General features: G+C 40.1%; 1 protein-coding gene across 1 annotated transcript in view; it reads left to right on the top strand.

Annotated features, from left to right (window-relative positions):
- The window catches only part of gabrb3 (gamma-aminobutyric acid type A receptor subunit beta3), a 509,233-nt gene that overhangs the window by 179,411 nt on the left and 308,916 nt on the right, over positions 1-20,906 (top strand). Inside the window, exons 3-5 of the mRNA XM_041199410.1 lie at positions 7,174-7,278; positions 7,381-7,472; positions 7,624-7,691. Of these exons, the coding sequence (XP_041055344.1) occupies positions 7,196-7,278; positions 7,381-7,472; positions 7,624-7,691 (243 nt within the window). The 5' untranslated portion in view covers positions 7,174-7,195. The remainder of the gene's footprint in view (positions 1-7,173; positions 7,279-7,380; positions 7,473-7,623; positions 7,692-20,906) is intronic.

Consider the following 20,906-nt stretch of genomic DNA (forward strand, 5'->3'; position numbering starts at 1 on the left):
AATTGTATTCATTGAAGTTAAGTGCATATAGGTGGAGGTCATTAATTGGATGATTACTTGAGCACACATGAAAGTGGAGTCAAGAGATATATGTCATGTTTCACTCTGAATAAATCTATGTCAAGTAAAGACTGACTTTGGAAACATCCCACCAACTGGCTATACAGGAGTATAAAATGACAGATATGCCCCAGGTAGCCCTGAAGTGTCCCTGTAGCTGTGCCAGTTGATTTTAATATGAGACAAAAGCCATTATAATCTGGGGTAGGTAGAAATTTTTAGCAATCATCTATTAGGAATTCCAGTCCTATCACTAATCAAGACACCAAGGACTAAGAAATCACACATGAATAATAGACCCATTGAGACAAAATCATTATTTAGCATTAAACTGAAAATATAAGTGCTAGTATTGAGTTCAACAGTAGTACCATTTGAGAAACAAGTTGTTTGATTAATCTTTTCTGATTTTTTGTCATAACATGTCTGCTGCTCAGCTATTTAAATAAGTTGTGAACATTGAGAATGAGATTTCTGCCACATGGATCCACCAACAAATAGCAATAACCTTGAGCTATCAAAGCAATCAGCATCTACTGACATTAAGAATGAAAGGTAACACAGTCCAAGAATTTCACCAGACTGTTTTAAATTGAATATATCATAACTAAGCATTAGGCATCGTGCTGAAAACTATATAAGTGATAGAAAACTATGCACATTGATTTCATGTATTTCAAGAAGAGACTGAATGGCCTGAATTTTTGAAATAAACTATTTAGTTGTAGTCTTATTGTTCTGTGCATGTGACCTGTAAAGCTCTTGGTGGCAGCATGGAGAAGGCTTTAGAAATGATATTGCATCGTCCATGAATATCAATGTGTTATAATAGTAGCTCTGAAAGCACACAATGAAGCAGATGTGATAATTTGTCAAGACAGCCTAAGGGCAGCAGAAACTAAATGTAGTTTGTACCATTGCTCTACGTTTCAATAATCATATGACAGGAAAACTCATAGATTAAGCAACTGGGAAGATGAATTGCAAATAGAATTTAATATGAAGAAATGTAAAGTAATATATAGGGTCCAATAATGTGGACCCAGTGCAAAACTGTCAGACTATCACTCCATAGTCTAATTTTTTACCTATACCTAACTTAATTGATTTTTATTATATAGTTCTTAGCAAATGTTATACTGGGAATGCCATTGGCACAGGCTAAATGCTGAATGTTGGGCATCAGTAGTCATCAAAAGACTACTAACTCTCTCCAGAATGCCACCTATTATGTTTTGCATAACATAGAATGCTAAGTTTCTGTTGAAGAATTAGTTATTAGGGGACCAAGAAATAGAATTATTTTTGAAGCAGGCCTTCCTGAAACACTATTTTACAATGGACACTTGAGCCACATTATGGGGATGCCCCATTTTTGACATCTTATAGTGTTGGTGTGCAGGTTCACAGGCAAACTGGCTGACCATGGGCTACATAGTAGACCTAAATGACCTCCAATCCCATTAGCAGGGGCTCTCTTGGTTGAAGCACAAATGAACTTCAGTTACTAAGGATCATGTCTTTGGACATTGGAGATAATTTTAGCCTAACATAACTGGTGGGGAGCTGATGGCATTAGATCAGGTCACCTGCTGTTTTTTACACCTTATTCAATTTTACTTGAAGTAAAAATGGGCATTTGACTCGGTCCCTTTCATTTTCCACTGGGGAGGGAGTGGAGGGGAAGTTAAATTAAAATGACCTCTTATTCATTCTAAAGCTAACATATAATTAGATAAAGGGAATTAAGAAATAATTTAAATCAGATAAAATATGATAGTTAACCAAAGTAGGACAACAGTTAAAGCAGCAAAAATAAATTCAGTTGTGAAAGAAAATGAAACAGAATAACCATATAAATATATATATAACATCTTTACCAAGTACATCTGTCAGACATCTCACTTCAAATGCTATACTTGTAGGTTTTTTTCTGTCCAATAAGCTGAACTCTCCATTAGAAGATGATGCAAGAAGCTCTTCACCTAAAGAAATTGCAAACAACAACAGCAATTAGTCTCTAACTGATCCCATGATGTGCCTATTTAGAGCACCTCCCCATATTGAGTATTTGAGCAGTGGCTTTAAAAGTTCTGCCAACAGCTATACAAGACAACCATGTTGTAGGCTCTATTTTATGCATGAGAAATGACAAAGACTGATACACCTTAGCAAGACAAGATTCTTCTTCAGTTCTCTGCCCAAATGCAGGACCAACCTACAACCTTGAGGAAGGCAGGTAATGAATCCACCCCAGCTGGAATAGGAATCAAACCCCTTGCTGTTGGCACCAGTCTGATCCACACCAGTTGTCCAGCCAACTGGCCCTCCACAGAGCCTTAGTTGCTGTGGCAACATGCTGTTTTACATGAATAGTGATGGTGGAGGCTCTAATGTTCTTTCCATCACATGACTGACCAGGAATCTTTCCACTTTTGCCAACAGTTAGAAAGATTTACAAGTTGATACTCAACCTGTTTGGCCACATTATGAATGCGCCTTCTTTGGCCATCAAGTCGTGGAGTGGGACTTGAACCCCAAGCTTCTGGCCCAGAGGGAGGGATGCTACCCACTGCACCAGCTCCTGAGACAATGTTCCATAGATAATATTTCCTACACTTGCAGTACCTTCCTAATGAGACTATATCAGGGTAGAAGTAAGGCTCAGTAAGGGACGTTGAATTCTTACATTTTTATTTACTAAAGTAATTGGTTTTACTGGTCTGACTTTTTCTCCACCTAGAATTAGAGCAGCTCTGAATTATATCTAGCAAGATAAGTGTTGTTATCAGATAATGCATTACTTGGGCCTAAACAAAATTAGCCAGAAATGTATGCTTGAAAATCATCTACAGCATAGACATAAAGTTTGTGGGAACTTGTGAATATTTCAGTTATCTTTCCTTGTGGAATAAAATACTCATTTTGATTTATATCTGGTCCAAATTGTCTTGAGTTTGTAAAATGCTAACTGTAATGTCATTGTCTAAACTCTTCCCTATACTGATGTCAAGAGATCTACAGTAATCACTTTGTTTCAAGTGTAAAGCTTTTGGTTCAGATTTCATAAGCTAGTAGTTGCTTTGCAATACAGTAGAGCTACATGAAGACTTAAATCATGGAATATTCATAGAAGGATAGACCACATTCCAAAGGTAAAGCACAGCAAAAAAAAAATGCCTGAGGGCTCTAGTCTCTATCAAGTATCAAAAAGTCTTTCTAACTGCAATCCTGATTAAGCGGTGCATACACAATAATACAAAAACCTCAACAAAAAAACCCACTAAGTCTCAAGATTCTGTGCTATACATTGTCCAAGTTTGGACATGACAACAATTACATCCTCTCAATCTTCTCATTGTGTGGTAAAGATTGTCAGTGTGGTTATAAAATTAGGTGCAATACTTAAGTGCAATGGAATAGAAGAAGACAAAAACCAACTCACAGATAATCCTGGATCCAAGACCAGATAAATTAGCATTTCTTTTATAGGACGTGTTTGAGGTTTGTGCACTAAAGAGAAAATCCTACTAGACTTATGGAACCTTGTCCATTTCTGTAAAAAAAAAGACTGGTAATTAATTTATTTCATCATTTTCACAAGATGTCTCCTAGAATACAAGAGTGATGGAAGGAATACGTTACTAGGGGGTGTGAAATTAGTGAAGTTTAGAAGTCACACAATCAGTGCTGTGACACCTCACTTACGAGTAAATTAGAGTGATCCAATTGAATAGTTTAATTTACACAACCAAGTGTGATCAAAATTAAACACCCAGTTGTCTGATCAGATTTTTCGGAATCATTGAGAATAGTTTATTTTGTTCAATCAATGGAGAAAGAATAGTGTGAATATTAAGATTCCCTTAAGTTGTGGAATAGAGAATGAAATAATTTTGAGTTTCATATTAAAAATATGACAATTGGGGGTGGAAATTAAAAACATTTAATTAAACAAATTGTTTTGTGTATGTCAGTAAGAAGCCCAATACGGAAAGCTAGAAATTGATATATACAGTTGGTGGAACATTGAATGGAGCTTTTTGAACTGAAAGAAATTAAACCTTCCTGAATCTTGTTTAGGAGCTTCCCAATAATGACAATTTCTGCTTTGAGCATCTCTGGATAATTCCAGTTTGCAGGCCTAGTGTTGCTCCATGATGTATCTACATTTAGTGTTAAACTGTCAACAGAGACTGGTGTGACAGAAAATTTGGAATGACAATGCAGAGAATTAATAATGAGAATAAAAGTTGGAGATCATTCTCTAGTTGTCTGCTTTTACATAAGTGGGGTATATCACATATGTTTCATTTATACAATCCTTAATTTTTTATGTGGCTGCAGTATGTAACAACATATTTGACTCAGGAACTTTGCCATGTTGATGGTAATAGAGGGGATTGTAGAATAAATTCAATGAGATAATGAGAAGCATCATTTAAAATAATTAGACTCGGATGTGAGAAGATGTAACAATGCTAGATGCAAGTCATGGTGAACAGAATATGGTTCGGGGCAGGGTAAGAATCTGGTTTCAGGCATACGTTCCAGAGACTGATGTTATATCTCATATTGTGCGAAGCATAAAGCACAATGCATGTGCAGCATTAACTGAAGGCGGCCAATAAGCAATCTCTCATAACAATCTTGTATAACATTGTTACTGTTGATCTGGCAATAACTTGCAGTTATCTGAAAGTCATTGTTTGAATAAAAGCTCCGTGAATAACATGATCCAAGGATGTAATGTGTTTTTTTTAGGGGGAGTGTCTTCCACTTTAAAGTTTCCTTTTTGCAAGAACGACCTGGAGTGGCCGGCGGTGGGGTGGGGGTGGGGGGAAGCACCAGTAAAGCATCAAAAAATGATTTATGTACAGAGCGATAACTGTATACATTAAATATATTCAAATTATAACGGAAGAGACATGATGAATGTTGACCTGGGTTAGCACAATGGCCTCTCTAGATTAAGTCATTTATATCATGATGCTGTACTAATGTTCAGCTTATAGTTAATCAATAGTATAATACTTCACTTCCAAAATGGATAGTATTAGCAACCGATAGAAAGGCAGCAGTGTAGACGTAGCTCGCCTAATTAGTCATGAGCTCATCCTATGCAGTGTGCTGGTTAATTCACTCGTGCCAAAAAAAATTGTATGATATTATTATTTAATTCACCTTCAAAACTGGATACATTCTGCAAAGCCTTCGACATCCGTTGTTTTTTTTATCACCCTTTCTATCAGCATTTTTTAACGAGAAATTTGGGTGTCTCCATGGAGATCACATAGCCTTAGATTACACGGTCTGGGGCAGGTCAGCCTTTGCATACACACTGTCATGTTGGACTGATTTTGGGGTGTTAACGGTGGACACTCTTCTCAGACGATCTCTCATCACTCTCGCACTCTTTAACCAGGATTCATGTTTATCTCCCTATCCGTACAGTTGCTGGCTCATAATGCCGTGCTACACATTGGTCTGGCTGTGCACTATTGTCCTTTCAGTGAGAATTGGGAAGTATGAATAATGCATTACTCGCCTGACATAACATAACCCGCGGGGTCACCAGACTGTAAACAAGGAGCTCAAATCAACCTCGCAAACTTTCTATACCTCCGAACCATCGCAGACGGTTGACACTATTTTTTGTTTTAAAAAATCGGCTGGATGCATTTGATTGTTTTTTTTATGAAGCGTGTTCTAGTGATCAGACACAGGAACTTGAATGAAATCGCTGTCTTCTATTGAAGGTGGTAGCGGTCACGTTGTTGATCTTATTTGAAACTCCCTTCTGGATGGTTCGATTCTTGTGTTGTTAACCCCCATTAAGAGGCTTTTCTGCCTTGAGCCGCCGCTTTTAAATACCGGTCAGAAGTGATCGGCGCCTGAGATGGGTTGTCTGCTGAAGATGACAATGCCCAAGGTGCCAGTTAGAGGCGATTGTTGCTGCTGGGTTCCATGACTAGGACCGATTCCCCCACATCCCCCACTTTGAAGAATCAACTGGAGCCCAGACCACGGTACGTAAGACGGTGTGATCCCTTCTCAACTCAGTTCCACTCCCCCACCCCCTCCCTCCCTCCCACCCGCACGCCAGTCACTATTACAACCCTCAAGAACAAAAGTCCCTCCCTCTCCCCTGATAAGTCGGGTAGCCAGCTCCTCCATTCCTTGTTGGCGATGTTGCTATCTGCTGGACCAACTCCTGGATGGCTGCTGCCGCCGTCAATCTCGGCTCTGCTACAATCACGTCAAGGCTGAAGCCCCAGTATTTTATCACATGGCTCCTGCACATACATTTCATTTTTGATCTGTGCCAGGCATCTGAATTTCCACCAACTCGTGTCCAAATCGTGTGCGAACAGCCCTCCTCCTCCACCCCCTCCTCCTCACCATCATCATCAGCGAGGGGGGAGAGAGAGAGAGAGAGAGGGAGTGAGAGAGAGAGAGAGAGAGAGAGAGCTTGCTATGTGAAGCCCAGCGTGGAAAAGAGAAGATAGCTTCCCCCCGCCACCCTTTCCTGTCACGGTGGATGTGGGAATGGATGTGCTTTTACCTTGTGGCCGCTTCTATTGCTTTAGCGCCGAGCCTATAGGAATGATGTCCTGAGATGTGTTTTTCTTGAGCGCTGTCAACGTCCCCTCCTGTGTGTCTGTGTGTGTGTGTGAGAGAGAGAGAGTCTGAGCCCGAAGCTGTGAAACTGCCTCTGAATATGGGAATGTGTGGAGACCAGAAATCCGACCGCTTAAGTGAGTGAAGAGCAAGAACAGAGAGAAAAAAAGGAGGGGGGGTTGGAAGGAAAGGCTGCTGCAACCCGCCTCGGCAGCGTTTTGGAAACATGAATCCATTCTTGAAGGATCACTAGATTGTACTGGGAAGAATTAACTGCGTCGTGTGCAGTTTTTTTTTAAAAGGAATATTTTAATAACCAAGCCACTGAGACACATTCTTGTGTTTTTTTCCTCTCTCTCTCTGTGTATAATCATTTGAGAACCATGTAACTGAAAGGGTGAATGTGTGGTCTGCAGTCTTCACGGATGCTGTGGACTTTAAGGGTATTCCGCATTGTGCCATAAATTTGCCATTTTTTAACCCACGAACTAGTTTCTAGCCAAACAACCGAGGAATGTGGACATATCAGAGAAGACGGTACTTTGGTATTCTTTCAGCGCCGGTAGTATTGGTGGCAGTTATCTGCTGCGCTCAGAGGTAAGAGCCTTCAACGTGGAAGCGGCAGTTCACGTTATTGAGTGTGATGTGAAATGGGAACGACTTTCTCTTTTCCTCCTTGTGTTTGTGTTTTGTTTCCAGCGTCAATGAGCCCGGGAATATGTCGTTTGTGAAAGAAACGGTGGATAACCTGCTGAAGGGGTACGACATTCGGCTAAGACCGGATTTTGGAGGTAGGTTTTTCAGTATTAAGTCCATCTCTAAATCTCAGCACCCACCCACCCCCGCCCCCACCACCTTCCCCACATAAAGGCATCACAAAGCTATGTTCGAAGGTGTGTAGCAAGTCCGGTGATTTAACTTTTCTTCTCCCTTACCCTCAAGGTCCACCAGTCAGTGTTGGGATGAACATAGACGTCGCCAGTATTGACCAGGTGTCTGAAGTTAACATGGTGAGTGCATCATTTGCCATCATGTTTGGTCTACGTTTACTGGGCACCGTGCTAAAACGTACAGGAGCGCTAATCCACGTTGTGGTTGTGTAGTTGTGTGGTTGTGCACTCAGTATTGATACATATGTTAAACTGTGCCGGCAGGATATTAAGTACGGTGCGAGTTTAATGGTGTTGTTGGGTCGCTGCATTGTGTTTTTTTTTCTGGTAGAGTGGACCCTATTTAGATGCCGCGTGTAAATGGGTGGTTGGGATGGCTTCCCCTCCCCTAACGCTGTGATTGTAGGCTTCCATTGTGCTCTGCTGGGAGGCAGCAATATCGCGTAGATTGGAGACCCATGCTTGGTGCCATCTGCTGGCACTCCCTCCGCTGAGAGTGTGGTGGAAGCGCGTAGCTGTGCAATCCGTAACCAAAGGGAAGGTATCCCGAACCTTCAATTCTGTTCTCTCTCTCAGGCGATGCATGCATTTTAGTGCAGTTTAAAGGATGTGCGGTGAAGTGAATTGAGATTAATGGCATTTCGCTGTTCGAGGTCCTGAAAGTGAACATTCATCTGCGCTGGGAACTGGACTTGTGTAAATAAATTGGAGGAATTATAATCCAATCAATGTGCCCTCCACTTCACATAGCTCTCCAAGACTCCAAGCAATTGATACCTTGATTTGAATGTAACCTATGGCATAAATCAGTTTCACACGCCAACACCAGTGCATGGGATGCACACGAATTATGGAAATTCGAAACGTGCTCCTTGCGTACCCTTAACAAAGTGTTTGTACTTAGAAATGTAAATTAAAGATTGCAATTTTGTTTATACCTGACATGCGTTGTGGCCCCACATAAAATTGCCAGTTCATTTCTTTGTTAACAAACCTATTTGAAGTGTAAATGTCATCTCATCTTGTGTAGTTATTTCTGTGTGAATCAATACTTGACAATCATTTTGAGTTATTTTTTCTCAACGATGTTTTAGCTGCATTCGGTGCTAAAGGGAATTTGAGACCTTGCGAGGGTACAGTTCGGCAGGCACTGATCACTCCCAATATTACGTCCAAACCATTATTAATGCGTGAGCTTTGATAGTATGTTTAGTGACTGTCTTAACCATCATTACAGTTGAATTCAGTCTTGTCCTCGTCCAATGTACACTTCCAGCAGGGAACACTGAATGGCAATTAAGAGTTGGAGTCATGGCCCTTTAACACATCCAACTCAGGGGTGCTGAGACAATTTGTAAAAACAAAACCCCAAAAATAAGGAATCACATTTATACAATGCCTTAGGATGGCCCAAAGAAAACAAGACACTTATGAAGTGTAGTCACTGTGGTAATGACTGAACATGTTGCATTCCTGCTGTATTCTCCTCCCTCCACACTTCCTCTTAAATATAAGTTTAACTAACTCATCACAGATCAGCGGATGGAGCGTATGATCTTTCTGACCCAAATGGCTCATTTAGATACCGGATGAGCTCATTAAAGTTTCAGGGAAACTAATTAATTTGGTCTGGAACACCCAATATTGACCTTGTTTTAAGCATTATATGATTAGCATCTTTTAAAGATCAAGGGACATTAAGCTACTGAAATGTCATTGATTCTCACATGCTCTGTATTTAGCCACTTTAAGCATGTGCCTAGACCAAGAAAAGATCTGGATCAGTTGGCAAAGTTGTCATGAGCATATGCAGTAGAGAAAGCAGCATAGGTGCTGTTACCTGAGGGCAGTAAAATAATGGCTGGACCTAAGCCATGACTACCATAGGAATAAGAGTGTGCAATTCAGCTTCTCAAGCATCTTCCTCCATTCAATTAGATCATGGTTGATCTGTACTCAATCCAGTTAACAACCTTTGCTTCATATCCCGCCATATGCTTATTTAACAAAGATTTACCACTCCCACTGCTGAAAATATGAACTGACCCAGCATCCACGGAAAAGTGAGTTCCAGATTTCCACTATCCCTTTTGAGAAAAACAGCTTCCTGATTTCACTTGCAATAGACTTGATAGCAAAATTGAAGCCCGTGGAATTAAATGGGCAGGAGCTGTATATGTGTATGAAATTTGATAACAGAGAAAAAGTAGGGACTAGTCGTGAAGAAATGAACAATCTGGCCATATGTCCTGATGATATTTTTCACTTACATGGTGCAATTTTACCTGATATCTCGCCTACCATTTTGTCCTTCTTACTAGTTTAAATCTTTCCCCGCTTCCCTATTTACTCCTTCAGAACGGACATAGGTGTGTTTCCAGTTGAAATGAAGGTTATTCCAGCCTTCTTTGGCCCTAAAGGTGGTCCCAGTGTCCTAGGAATATGGAGCACTCCCCATTTCTGTACCACTCTTCCAATTAGACATAAGCTATAAAGCAAAGAAACAAGCCTTTTGGCCCAACCTTGTTGGTGCTTATGCTCCACTCAAATCCAATGCCATCTTTCCTCATCTAAATCTTTCATCACAATCCTCTATTCCTTTCTCCCTCAAATGCTTGTCTAACTTCCCATTAAATGCATCTATACTATTCAGTCCAACTACTCCCTGTGGTAGCAAGTTCCGCATTCTCACTGCTTTTTGGGAAAGAAGTTTATCCTGAATTCCCTAATGGATTTCTTGGTGACTATTTTATATTGATTGTCCTTAATTATGCTCTTCCCCATAAGTGGAAACATTCCCTCTGCATCCACTTTATCAAAACCTTCAATAATTTTCAAGACCTATATTAGGTCACCCAACAATCTTCTTTTTTCAAGAGAAAGAAAACCTAGCCTGTTTATTCTTCTCTAATATGTATTCCCAAGAACTTCTGGTATCATCTTTCCAAATCTTCTCTGTACCCTCTCCAGTGTCTCTATATCATTTGTATAATATGATGACTAGAATTATAGGACCAAGTGTGGTCTAACCAAGGTTCAATGCAGGTTTAGCATAACTTCCCTATTTTTAAATTCTCTTCTTCTAGAAATAAAGCCTGGTGCTTGGTTTGCTTTTTTAATATAATGGCCTTGCTAACCTCATGCAAACTTTAGTGATTTGTATATTAGTACTTTGAGATCCCCTTGTTCCTCTACCCCACCGAGGTTTGCACCTTCCAAGTGATAAATGACTTCCCTGTTCTTCCAACCAAAATGTACCATCTATGTTAAACTTCATTTGGCAATTATTTTCCCATTCTGCAAGTTTATTAATGTCCTCCTGCGATCTGCTGCAGTTCTCCCCAATATTCCTCTAATTTGGTGTCATCCACAAATTCAGAAATTGCATTTTTAATTCCAAAGTCTAAATCGTTAATATAAGAATGGTCCCACAGAGAGTGGACCACAAGAATGGTCCCAACACTGATACTTGCAGAACACCACTTTCCTGTCATTCTGACTAATACCCTTTACTCCCAATCTTTGCTTTGTGTCTTGAAGTTAGTTAGCAATCCATTCTGCCACTTGTCACCTGACTCTGCATTCTCTGACCCTATCCATTAGTCTATTATGGGGAACCTTATTGAATGTTTTCTGAAAATCTAGATAAATTACATCTACCACATTACCATTTTCTTTTAACTCTGTTACCCCTCAAAAATGTCAATAAGAACAAGATTTTCTGCTTTCAAATTCATGCTGGTTAGCCTTTATTATATATATTTTTTCCTTTTCAAAGTGTTCTTCTATTCTCTCCATATTAGGGATTTCATTATTTTTCCTACCTCTCCCAAAACCACCACCCCACCTGCACCATTGGCCCGCCCCTATCCTCCCCAAAGATGTTAAGCTGATCAGTCTGTAATTCCTTGGGCAGTTCCCTCTTCTTAAATATAGGAATTTCATTAGCTATCCAGCAGTCCTCTGGCACTGCACCTTTTTTCTAATGAATTATTAAACACGTGTAGAAATGCCTCTGCTATCTCTTCTCTAGATTCTTTTAAAATTCATGGATCCAATCCATCCAGACCAGGAGCTACATCTTTTTGAATCTGATTGGTTCATTCAATATATCCCCTTTTTAAATTTTAAATGCTCTTATGTCATTACTCATCTCATCACGTAATATCATGTCTACATGTTCTATCTCCCTGGTAACCACCAAAGCAAAATAATTAGTTAATATTGCTGCCATCTCTCTATCATTACCTGGGTATTATCCTGTCCATCCTCCAATGGTCCTATTCCCATCCCAGCCTTTTTAAAATCAATATCCTTAAAATATTTTTTGTTTTATGTCCCTTGGTAATTTAATTTCATAATTTCTGTTTCCTTACTGATTTTTTTTAGCATCTCTCCTAATCTCCTTGTATCCTATCTTATCGTTCTTTCCTTTTTTTATTCATATGGCTGAGGAAGCAGTTATAGTTCAATATCAGGGTTAGCAATCCATTCAATGACTTCAGCTGATACAGTGTGAATGGTTGTGATGCCATCAAGGCTGGATCTCTCAGGGCAGAAGTTCAGTATGTGGGCGATGGTCTGACTTGGATGGTCACAGTCACAGCTTGAGGCGTTCCTCATGTTCTGCTTGTGGAATAAATGACTACATCTTCCCTGACCCATCCTCAAGTGGTTGAGGAGATGATCAGTTTTTCTGTGGCTGGCTGAAACCTTGGACTTCACCACTCCAGTCAGTTACTAGGTTGCAGTTGGTGATGTTTCCACTTGACCAGGAAGTGCTGTCATCAGTTTTTGGTGTGTGGAGAATTTCCCAGCAGGGACTATGGGATTTCGAATGAGTGTGTGGGGATTTTTATGATCCTGTGTCAATGGGAATGCTTTGTTATGTGTCAGCCAGTGATGTTCTTTAAGGATCATGTTTTCCCTGAAGACATCACGTGGTTCAACATGTGCTATAGCACATGAAGTCACTCGAGTAAGATTTCCAAACTGAAAGCCTGTGAACTAATGCTGTAAAGAAGCTGACTGAACTCCAGCTACCGGGCTCCTGGGTCCAAGCAGTAAAAGCCCCGTTTATGTTCTTAATATATGTCTCTTTCCTAATCTTCAATTGTTCCCTTAGGTCTTTGTTCATCCATGAATCTCATTAATTCTTTCCTTTTAGCGAAATATGTTGCTCCTGCACTCTGTTGAACAGTATTTTAAATGTTTCCCCTTGTTGCTGTACATTGTTGTTTGCCAATATTGTTGTCCATTTTATTTTCCTAAATTTTATTCTCATTCCCTTTAAATTATTTTTTCTCCAATTTATTGAGTTGGCTTTTGCCATACTTATTCCTTTTTCTATTATCCTCTTAAAGCATGGTCACCATGGCCCAGATGCTTTCCAACTTTTACTTCTCTTACCTGCTCTGGTTCAATCCACATTACTAGATCCAAAGTGAATCCTCCCTTGTTGTACTTTTTACATCTTGAGTTAGAGAGGAGTCCTATACTCATTCCCTTATCCCCTTTGCTCACCTCTAATCTACAATTAATATCAAGGTAGTTGAAATCCTCCACAATGACTATTCTATTTGTTTCCCAATTTCCTAATTTGTCTGCATATTTCTTCCTCCATCTCCTTTCCACTATTAAGTGGCCTATAGATTACACCTCTTATTGTGATTAATCCTTTAATGTAGTTTTACTCTATCCATATGGATTTTGCTTTTGCCTCGAAAATAGCTGCATCCTTTTTCCCTACTTCCAATCATATTATTCCTCAATTAGTAATACTCCAGCTCCTGTTTTACCCCACCTTTTCTACCTATATTATACCAAACTCTGCAATGTTAAATTATAGTCCTGATTTTTCTGTAGCCATTACATGTCGACAATTGCTCCCAGATGAGCTTTCCCTATCTGTCTGGTCTAGATCGTGGCACTGGGAGTAATGCAGAGAAAGCTACACTGATAGTTTTTTTTAAATTTATTCTTTCATGAGATGTGAGCATCAGTGGCAAGGCCAGCATGTGTTGCCCATCCCTAATTGCCCTTGAGTTGAGTGGCTTGCTAGGCCAGCTCAAAGGGAAGTTAAGAGTCAATTACATTACTGTGGATCTGGAGTCATATGTCAGCCAGACCAAGTAAAGATGGCAGATTCCCTTCCCTAAAGGGCATTAGCGAACCAGATGGGTTTTTATGATAATTGTTAATAGTTTCATGGTCACCATTACTGAGACTAGCTTTTCAATTCCAGAATTTATTAATTGAATTTAAATTCCACCAGCTGCCATGGTGGGATTTGAACCTGTGTCGCAAGACCATTAGCCTGGGCCTCTGGGTTACTAGTCCTGTGATATTCCCACTATGCCACCATCTCTCCACTCCTGCCCCCATCCCTACCACTCCCCGCCCCCCAGCCCCGACCATTCTCCTCATTAATCTAGCGCTTAACTGATTAGAATCCTTTGCAGAGGCTGAACCCACTTCTGTCCATGTTACTAATTTGCACATGCATCCTGAACTTTGGCTGCATGCCCTCTCATTGAACCTTTCGTATTTGCTCCATGATCTTTTGAACCATTGGCCCTGGCAAGCAATATGCCATTCAGGATACATCACATCTACAAAAAGTACCCTTCTAGCCATAGAAATCCCCACATTCATCACTTTTTAACTACCTGTACTGATTCCCGATGAGTAGCAACTTGCTACATGATGTCTTGTTGCTCATGGTGACTCTGTGCTATCCTTTGGCCTCCATGATGGGCATTTTATATAGAGATTCCTATTAGAGGAATCTAGGTCTCCAGCTATTTTCCTATCGACCCTCACTTGTTACCTCCTGCCCTGTCTGTCGCTGGTCACTCAGTCAACCATTACCAACTTCTCTACTCCCAGCAGCCTATGAGGGTGACCACTTTTTGGAGCATCAACTACAAAAAACATTCTCCATCCCAAATATTGCAGAGTGTGTCACATTGACTTCCATTATATAGATGATGAAGTAAAGGTGTTGTTATATGCGATCAGGGCCACAAGCTGTTTAAGTGTTGTGCTGTAACAAGATTCATGTGCTGTTCTGTTTATGCAGTGGCAAAGTAATTTTGGTTGTTACCATTTTGAGCTTTAAGCTCACTGAATTGCCCGTGCGTTGGTGTGTTTTCTTTTGATTAAATTTTTGCTTCTGTTTTTGGCAAAGTTTGACTGTTACCAACAGCATAACATCTGGTCATGTGGTGCAATTTGCAGCAGTTAAGACTATCCCTGTGATTGGTATCACATTGGTACATTATGACACTGCTCCGGAGATCACAGTTACTGTATGGTACGTTGCTAATTAGCTATTGCGCAAGTTGATTTATTGTATAGTCTCTGTTAAAGTCAGGAAAATCTACCACCGTGAAAGCAAAAATAGTAACAAAGTGTGTGAATTATCACTTAGAGGCTGAGCAATTTATTTTATAGAGTGAAAGTAACCTCATTAACCGTTGGGCAATATCAATGGAATATGACTGTTCATAATGTTCTATTTAGGGACTAGTAATATGCCAGAGCAGGACCCCATGTCACCCAGATCTTTTGGGTCCTATTGTGCCTGCTGTATAAAATGGAAACAGTGCCCTGAATATATACATGCATAATATATTATTCCCTTTTTGTGATAATCATGTATCCAAAATGGATGATTTTAAAAAGTACAAATTTTATGATGGCCGACCTTGCCGTAACATGCTAATATCGTCTTACTATGATACCGTACAGTTGACATTTAATAGCCTTTGTGTGTGCATTTGCTATTGTTTTTAAATGAGGATGGTGTGCTTTTGATGTTTCCTGGTCGCTGGTGGTCAGATTTTGATATGTTTGTGTTGGTGATCTCAATTTCTCCAAGCTTAGGTATAGAACAAAAACAATACTGAGGTTATTGCCTTTGATATTGATCATCCAACTATTGGAAAGAAAGATAGAAAGTCGAATTGCTAAGTCACTCTTTTTGCTGTGACAATTTGAGCCTAAAGAAATGACAGTTTATACTTGAAGTTTAATTGTTAGCTGTGGAATCACAATTTCTTCCACTACACAGCTGAGTGGTAAAGGATTGATCTCCTGATGGAGTGCTACACTGTAGGAGGTGCTATCTTTTAGATGTGGCATTAAACTGAGGCCCTATTTACTCTCTCAGGTGGACACAAAGATCCCATAGCACTATATCATTGAAGTGTAGGGGAAATCTCCCTGATATTTTGGCCACCTCAACCAACATCATTCAATAAGGTTGTTTTATTTCATGGCAGTCAATGGGATCTTGTTGGATCTTGCTGTGCATAAATTGGCTGCCATGTTTCCCAAATGACAAGAATGACACTCAAAAAGCTCTATATTACCTGTAAAGTGCTTTAGGACATCCTAAGGTCATGGAAGGCACTATAGTAATAGGAGTATTTGTTTTCGTTTCCCTTAAAGGAAATGTATCTTGCTAAATTTTATATGTAAACTGGGGAAAATGCAGGAATATAATCAGTGATACAGTACTATCATTACATTATTGATTGTGCCTTCTGTGACTGACTTAATATATCTAATTTTAATGAAGGGTCACATAAAAATAAAACAAGTACATCAAAAAATTTCACGCTGTGTCAGATGCAATATTTGTTGCAGAAATTGCTCCAGCAACCAACATTTCACTATAGCAGCAACAATGTTGGAGTGGGGTATCCCAGGAATATAGCCTATCTCTTCAATAGTACCCCTTTATTTATCCACATGACTGATCAGCTACAGACTGTGTTTAATATTAGTCGTATCTATATTATAAACCATGTCCCTTTTATAGTGCTACATATTTTTCCAAAATTATGATAGTGAAACTGCCAAGTAACTTCAACCAAAATGACTTGTTTTGTAACTGTGAAGTTAATGCAAGAGGTAATGTTCAAAGAAGCAATAATTTATAATCTGGTTTACTGCTGTATGGTGCAGTGGGTTAGAATATTGTAATCTGTCCTTCGGGCCCTGGTTGGAATCTATCCCAGGCAGGCAGACAGGCTGAAAGTAAAGCTTGCCTCAGAACTCTAATGAATATTCAAAGAGAAATGAGCCTGGGCTGTTGCTTTCTCAGCCTCTCTGCACCTCACAACTCATGTGGTGGCCACTCTTTGGGACATCTGCTCTGGCAAACATGCTCCTTCATGAATGTTAGAGTGTGTTCAGTTCACTTTGTACAAACAATGAGGTAGAATTTTTATATCAGATGAGGGCGAAAAGCAATTTGAAGCCTTGCAATGTGATCCATTTTCACAGTGGCAAAATATTATTAGTTGATAAAATGTTGAAAATCATACCAGAAATATAAATTAAAGAATGGCATATTGCCTTATATTGATCCGTTATATTGAGAGAAATTTGATAGTCCTTTGTCATCATATAATAGCAGTTAAGGTACATATATCAGTAAATACATCTTTGTGTGTTATTGCAAGTTCTGACACAATGCTATATTAGGAAGCTTATATAAAATTTACAGATATAAGTTTGCTGATGTGCTTGTGTGTCAATATGCTATCAATGAACTTGAGTGCAAAGCTTACTATCCCAATTTATGATTGACAGAAAATAAATCAGAGAAAATAGTGCTTAACAGTACAATGTTGTGGTATGAATTTTAACATTTACTGAATTATTACAATATTTTGGCGGGGTCTATTTTTGTGTCCATCTATCTTTTGTCACTTCTACATATAAGTGCCTGAAATTTGTACTGAACATTTTCTAATGATCTATGAACAATTATTGCCATGCTTCTTTCCTTGGTAGATTAAGCGCAAGACTCCCTCTTAAATATCTCACCTCCTTTCCCAAATGTAGTGGGCTAGCAGCCTTTGTAGCTTGCTCAATGGGCCATACATTCTTTGTGAGTTGCAGCATGCTATTTGGTGATAAAGGGAAATAGAGCAGAGAGCAACCTAGCCTCACCTGAAACCCAGATACAGATATTTATTCCCTCAGTGAGCCAGGATTGCTGAATCCTATTACTGTGTCATCAACATCAGCTTGAGGTCTGTCCACAATAGAAAAGCAGAAACAGGGAACTAGCAGGTGAAGCACAGTACGCTATAAATGTTTCATATCATTCAGACCAGAAACTGATCAGAGACTGGGAATTCTGCAGTGAGTAACTCACCTCCTGACTCCCCAAAGTCTGTCCAACATCTACAAGGCACAAATCAGTAGTGTGATGGAATGCTCTCCACTTCCCTGGCTGAGTGCAGCTCCAATAACTCAAGAAGTTCGATAGCACCAGGATAGAGCAGCGCGTTTGATTGGCGCCCCATCCATCACCTTAAACATTCACTCCTCCCACCACTGATGCACAGCGGCCACAGTATGTATTATATACAAGATGAACTGCAGCAACTCACCCAGGTCATTTCAACAGCATCTTACAAGCCTGCAATTTCTATCACCTAGAAGGACAAGGGCAGCAGTTGAATGGTAACACCACCACCCACAAATTCCCCTCCAAGCCACACACTATCCTGACTTGGAACTATATCACTGTTCCTTCACTGTCACTGGGTCAAAATCCTGGAACTCCCTCCCTAACAGCACTGGGGTATACCTACATCACATGGACTGCAGTGGTTCAAGAAACTAGCTCACCACCACCTTCTCAAGGGCAATTAGGGATTGGCAATAAATGCTGGCCTAGCCAGGGATTCCAGGATCCTTTGAATGAATAAATTTAAAAAAAAGTGAGGCAATATTTTGGAGATGTAAGACCTCACTCTTGGAATTTACAGGATCATTTTTCTTTTAAGAACACATTAAGAACATAAGAAATTGGAGTAGAGTAGGCCATTTGGCCCCTCGAGTCTGCTCCGCTACTCGATAAGAGCATGGCTCAAAGGTTATTGGGGATAGGTGGGAGGTTACAATCAGATCAGCCACAATCTTATTGAATGGCAGAGCAGACTTGAAGGGTGGATGGCCTACTCCTGCTCCATGTTTGTATGCTTGTATGTAATCCTTTATTGATCACCAAATCCTCCTGGCAAGATGACTGGCCAAGTATTCTTCTTCTGACAATAGCCAGTGAAGAGTTATACTTAAAAAGTTATACATACAATCTGCCCACATGAACCGATTTGGTTGTTGAACTTTCAGTTCTATGTGATTGCTAAATCACTCTGTTCTGATTGCAGTCACTGTCTTTCAAACCGATAACTTCCCATCAGCTTGGGTTGCTTGTGGGTGGTTCCATATCCTCCAATGCCCGGCTGGACATTTTTGTCTTGGCATTCTTCCAAATGACTTTATGTCTTTAGCCCACTGGCTACTGTCAGTTGTTAGTGTCTTTTTTGAAGAGATCCCAACTCATTAATTCTCAAAGTCTGTTCCTGCGTTTCAAACACAGATGTCTCCTCTCTGAATATTATGGCCTAGTTCTGTTTGATAGATCTTTCTGCAAAAGAACAAAATTACTACAGAATTTTACAGTTCAGCAAGTTCTAACAGCAACCAATGGTGTTCCCATCAAGCTGTTCTCAGCCTCTCAAAGCATGATGGTAATTTCAGTCAAGACAGGCTGAGCTGAAAATTGTACTGTCTTACCAGGACCTAAAGTGCTATGACATCATAAGATCCAAAGATTTTTATTCAGGAAAGAGCCAATGACGAGTAAAAGATCCATTTCAGAACCAACATTTTGTTCAAATGGAATTGACTGAAATTTATTGATGCCATGATGAACTGAACAAGCAAAATTCAATTTTGTTGTCATGACATCAGACAGTATGGGAGAAATTTTAACTCACCTTCTCCTGCCAGGCAAGAAAAGGATGTGCAGGCAGCGAAAATCGTGTGGCTGTACTTGCCACCCCATAGTTGCTTACTCCATTCATACCACCATTAGGGTACCTTAAGCTGGTCAGGTGCTTTTGTAAATAGGAGCATTGGAACAGGAGTGGGCCATTTAGCTCCCCACCAACCTGTTCCAACATTCAATTAGATCATTGTTGTTCTGTATTGTAACTCCATCTACCCATCTTGGTTCTGTAACCCATAATGATCTTGCCTAACAAAATTCTATCAAACTGTTTTGAAATTTTCAATTGACCTAACCTCAACAACTTTCTTGGGGGGAGTTTGAAATTTCTATGACTATTTGCACGTTGCCCTTTCTGACATAACCTTAAAATTAGGTGTCCAGGGGTAATTTCCCCCTTGTTCTGGATTCTCCCACAAGAGGAAATACTTTCTCTCTATTTACCCTATTAAATCTGTGGATCATCTTAAACACTTCAATAAGGAAGCAGGATGCAGTTACATTCCAATATCATGCAGCTTGTATCTGATCACAGCAGAAGAACCAGGCAGCTCTGGTAGTCATCACTATGCGGTCATCCTACAGCAATTAAAAAATCCCTCCACTTTTCCACTCTACTAGGGATGTTCAAAGATGGCTGCTTGGAGAAGAGAGCCACCTCCTTCTAACATGGCTAATCAGGACTTTCCTGACTCCACTGTGCCTGGCCAGTTCAGATAAAACCCGAGCCAGATCAAAGTAAGGATCATCATTGAAGCCACTATCCGGTTCTAGAAGAAAAGGTTCAAGCGCTGGACAAGGGCCCCCTACAACATGCTCTGGAGAATGACTCCTGCATCATTGTGGCCCCATGTTAGAGAAGCATGCTGCCGGAGGAGGCAGGCCCACAAGAAAATTTGTCATCTGACATGGAACATTTGGGCAAAGGTGAGGGAGAATCAGAGGAAAGAGGGCTATCACAATACCCTGTCATTAGAAATGTAAGGGATGAATAGCTCACTGATTCCCTTCTCCTCCCCTGCCAAATGAAACAAAGCCCTGCTGCATTCCTAGTCCGATACCTCATTCAGCAGTCCCTTCATCCTGCACTGTAGAATATTGAAGCTATTCAGCCAATTCTTACCTTGATGCTTTATCAGTAAAGCAAACTCATAAACTGCTCTATGAACAGACAACAGAGCAAAATGCCATAAGTGATGAAAGTTTGAATGTTCACACCCACTGATTTACAGACTGCAGGAGATGAGCAATGTTTTGCAAGCCCCTGTCCGGATACTGCTCCTCCCAATCAACTGACTCACTAATCTCTTCAAGTTGGAGAGATCATTCTGATTGGTGCTGGTGAGGGATATAAATCCACAATGGCAATTGCTCTCCATGAGAGGAAAAAGGGGGAAGGGACTGTGACTAGGTGCAGTGCAAGGGATGGGGTAACAAAGAGCTCTTGTTGGTCTTGCGAGGTTATTGAATCTCCTCCTGCACTGGATTCAGTTCCTTGAGCGACACAAGTGGAATTC

This window comes from Carcharodon carcharias, chromosome 11, assembly GCF_017639515.1.
Source record: "Carcharodon carcharias isolate sCarCar2 chromosome 11, sCarCar2.pri, whole genome shotgun sequence".
NCBI lineage: Eukaryota > Metazoa > Chordata > Chondrichthyes > Lamniformes > Lamnidae > Carcharodon > Carcharodon carcharias.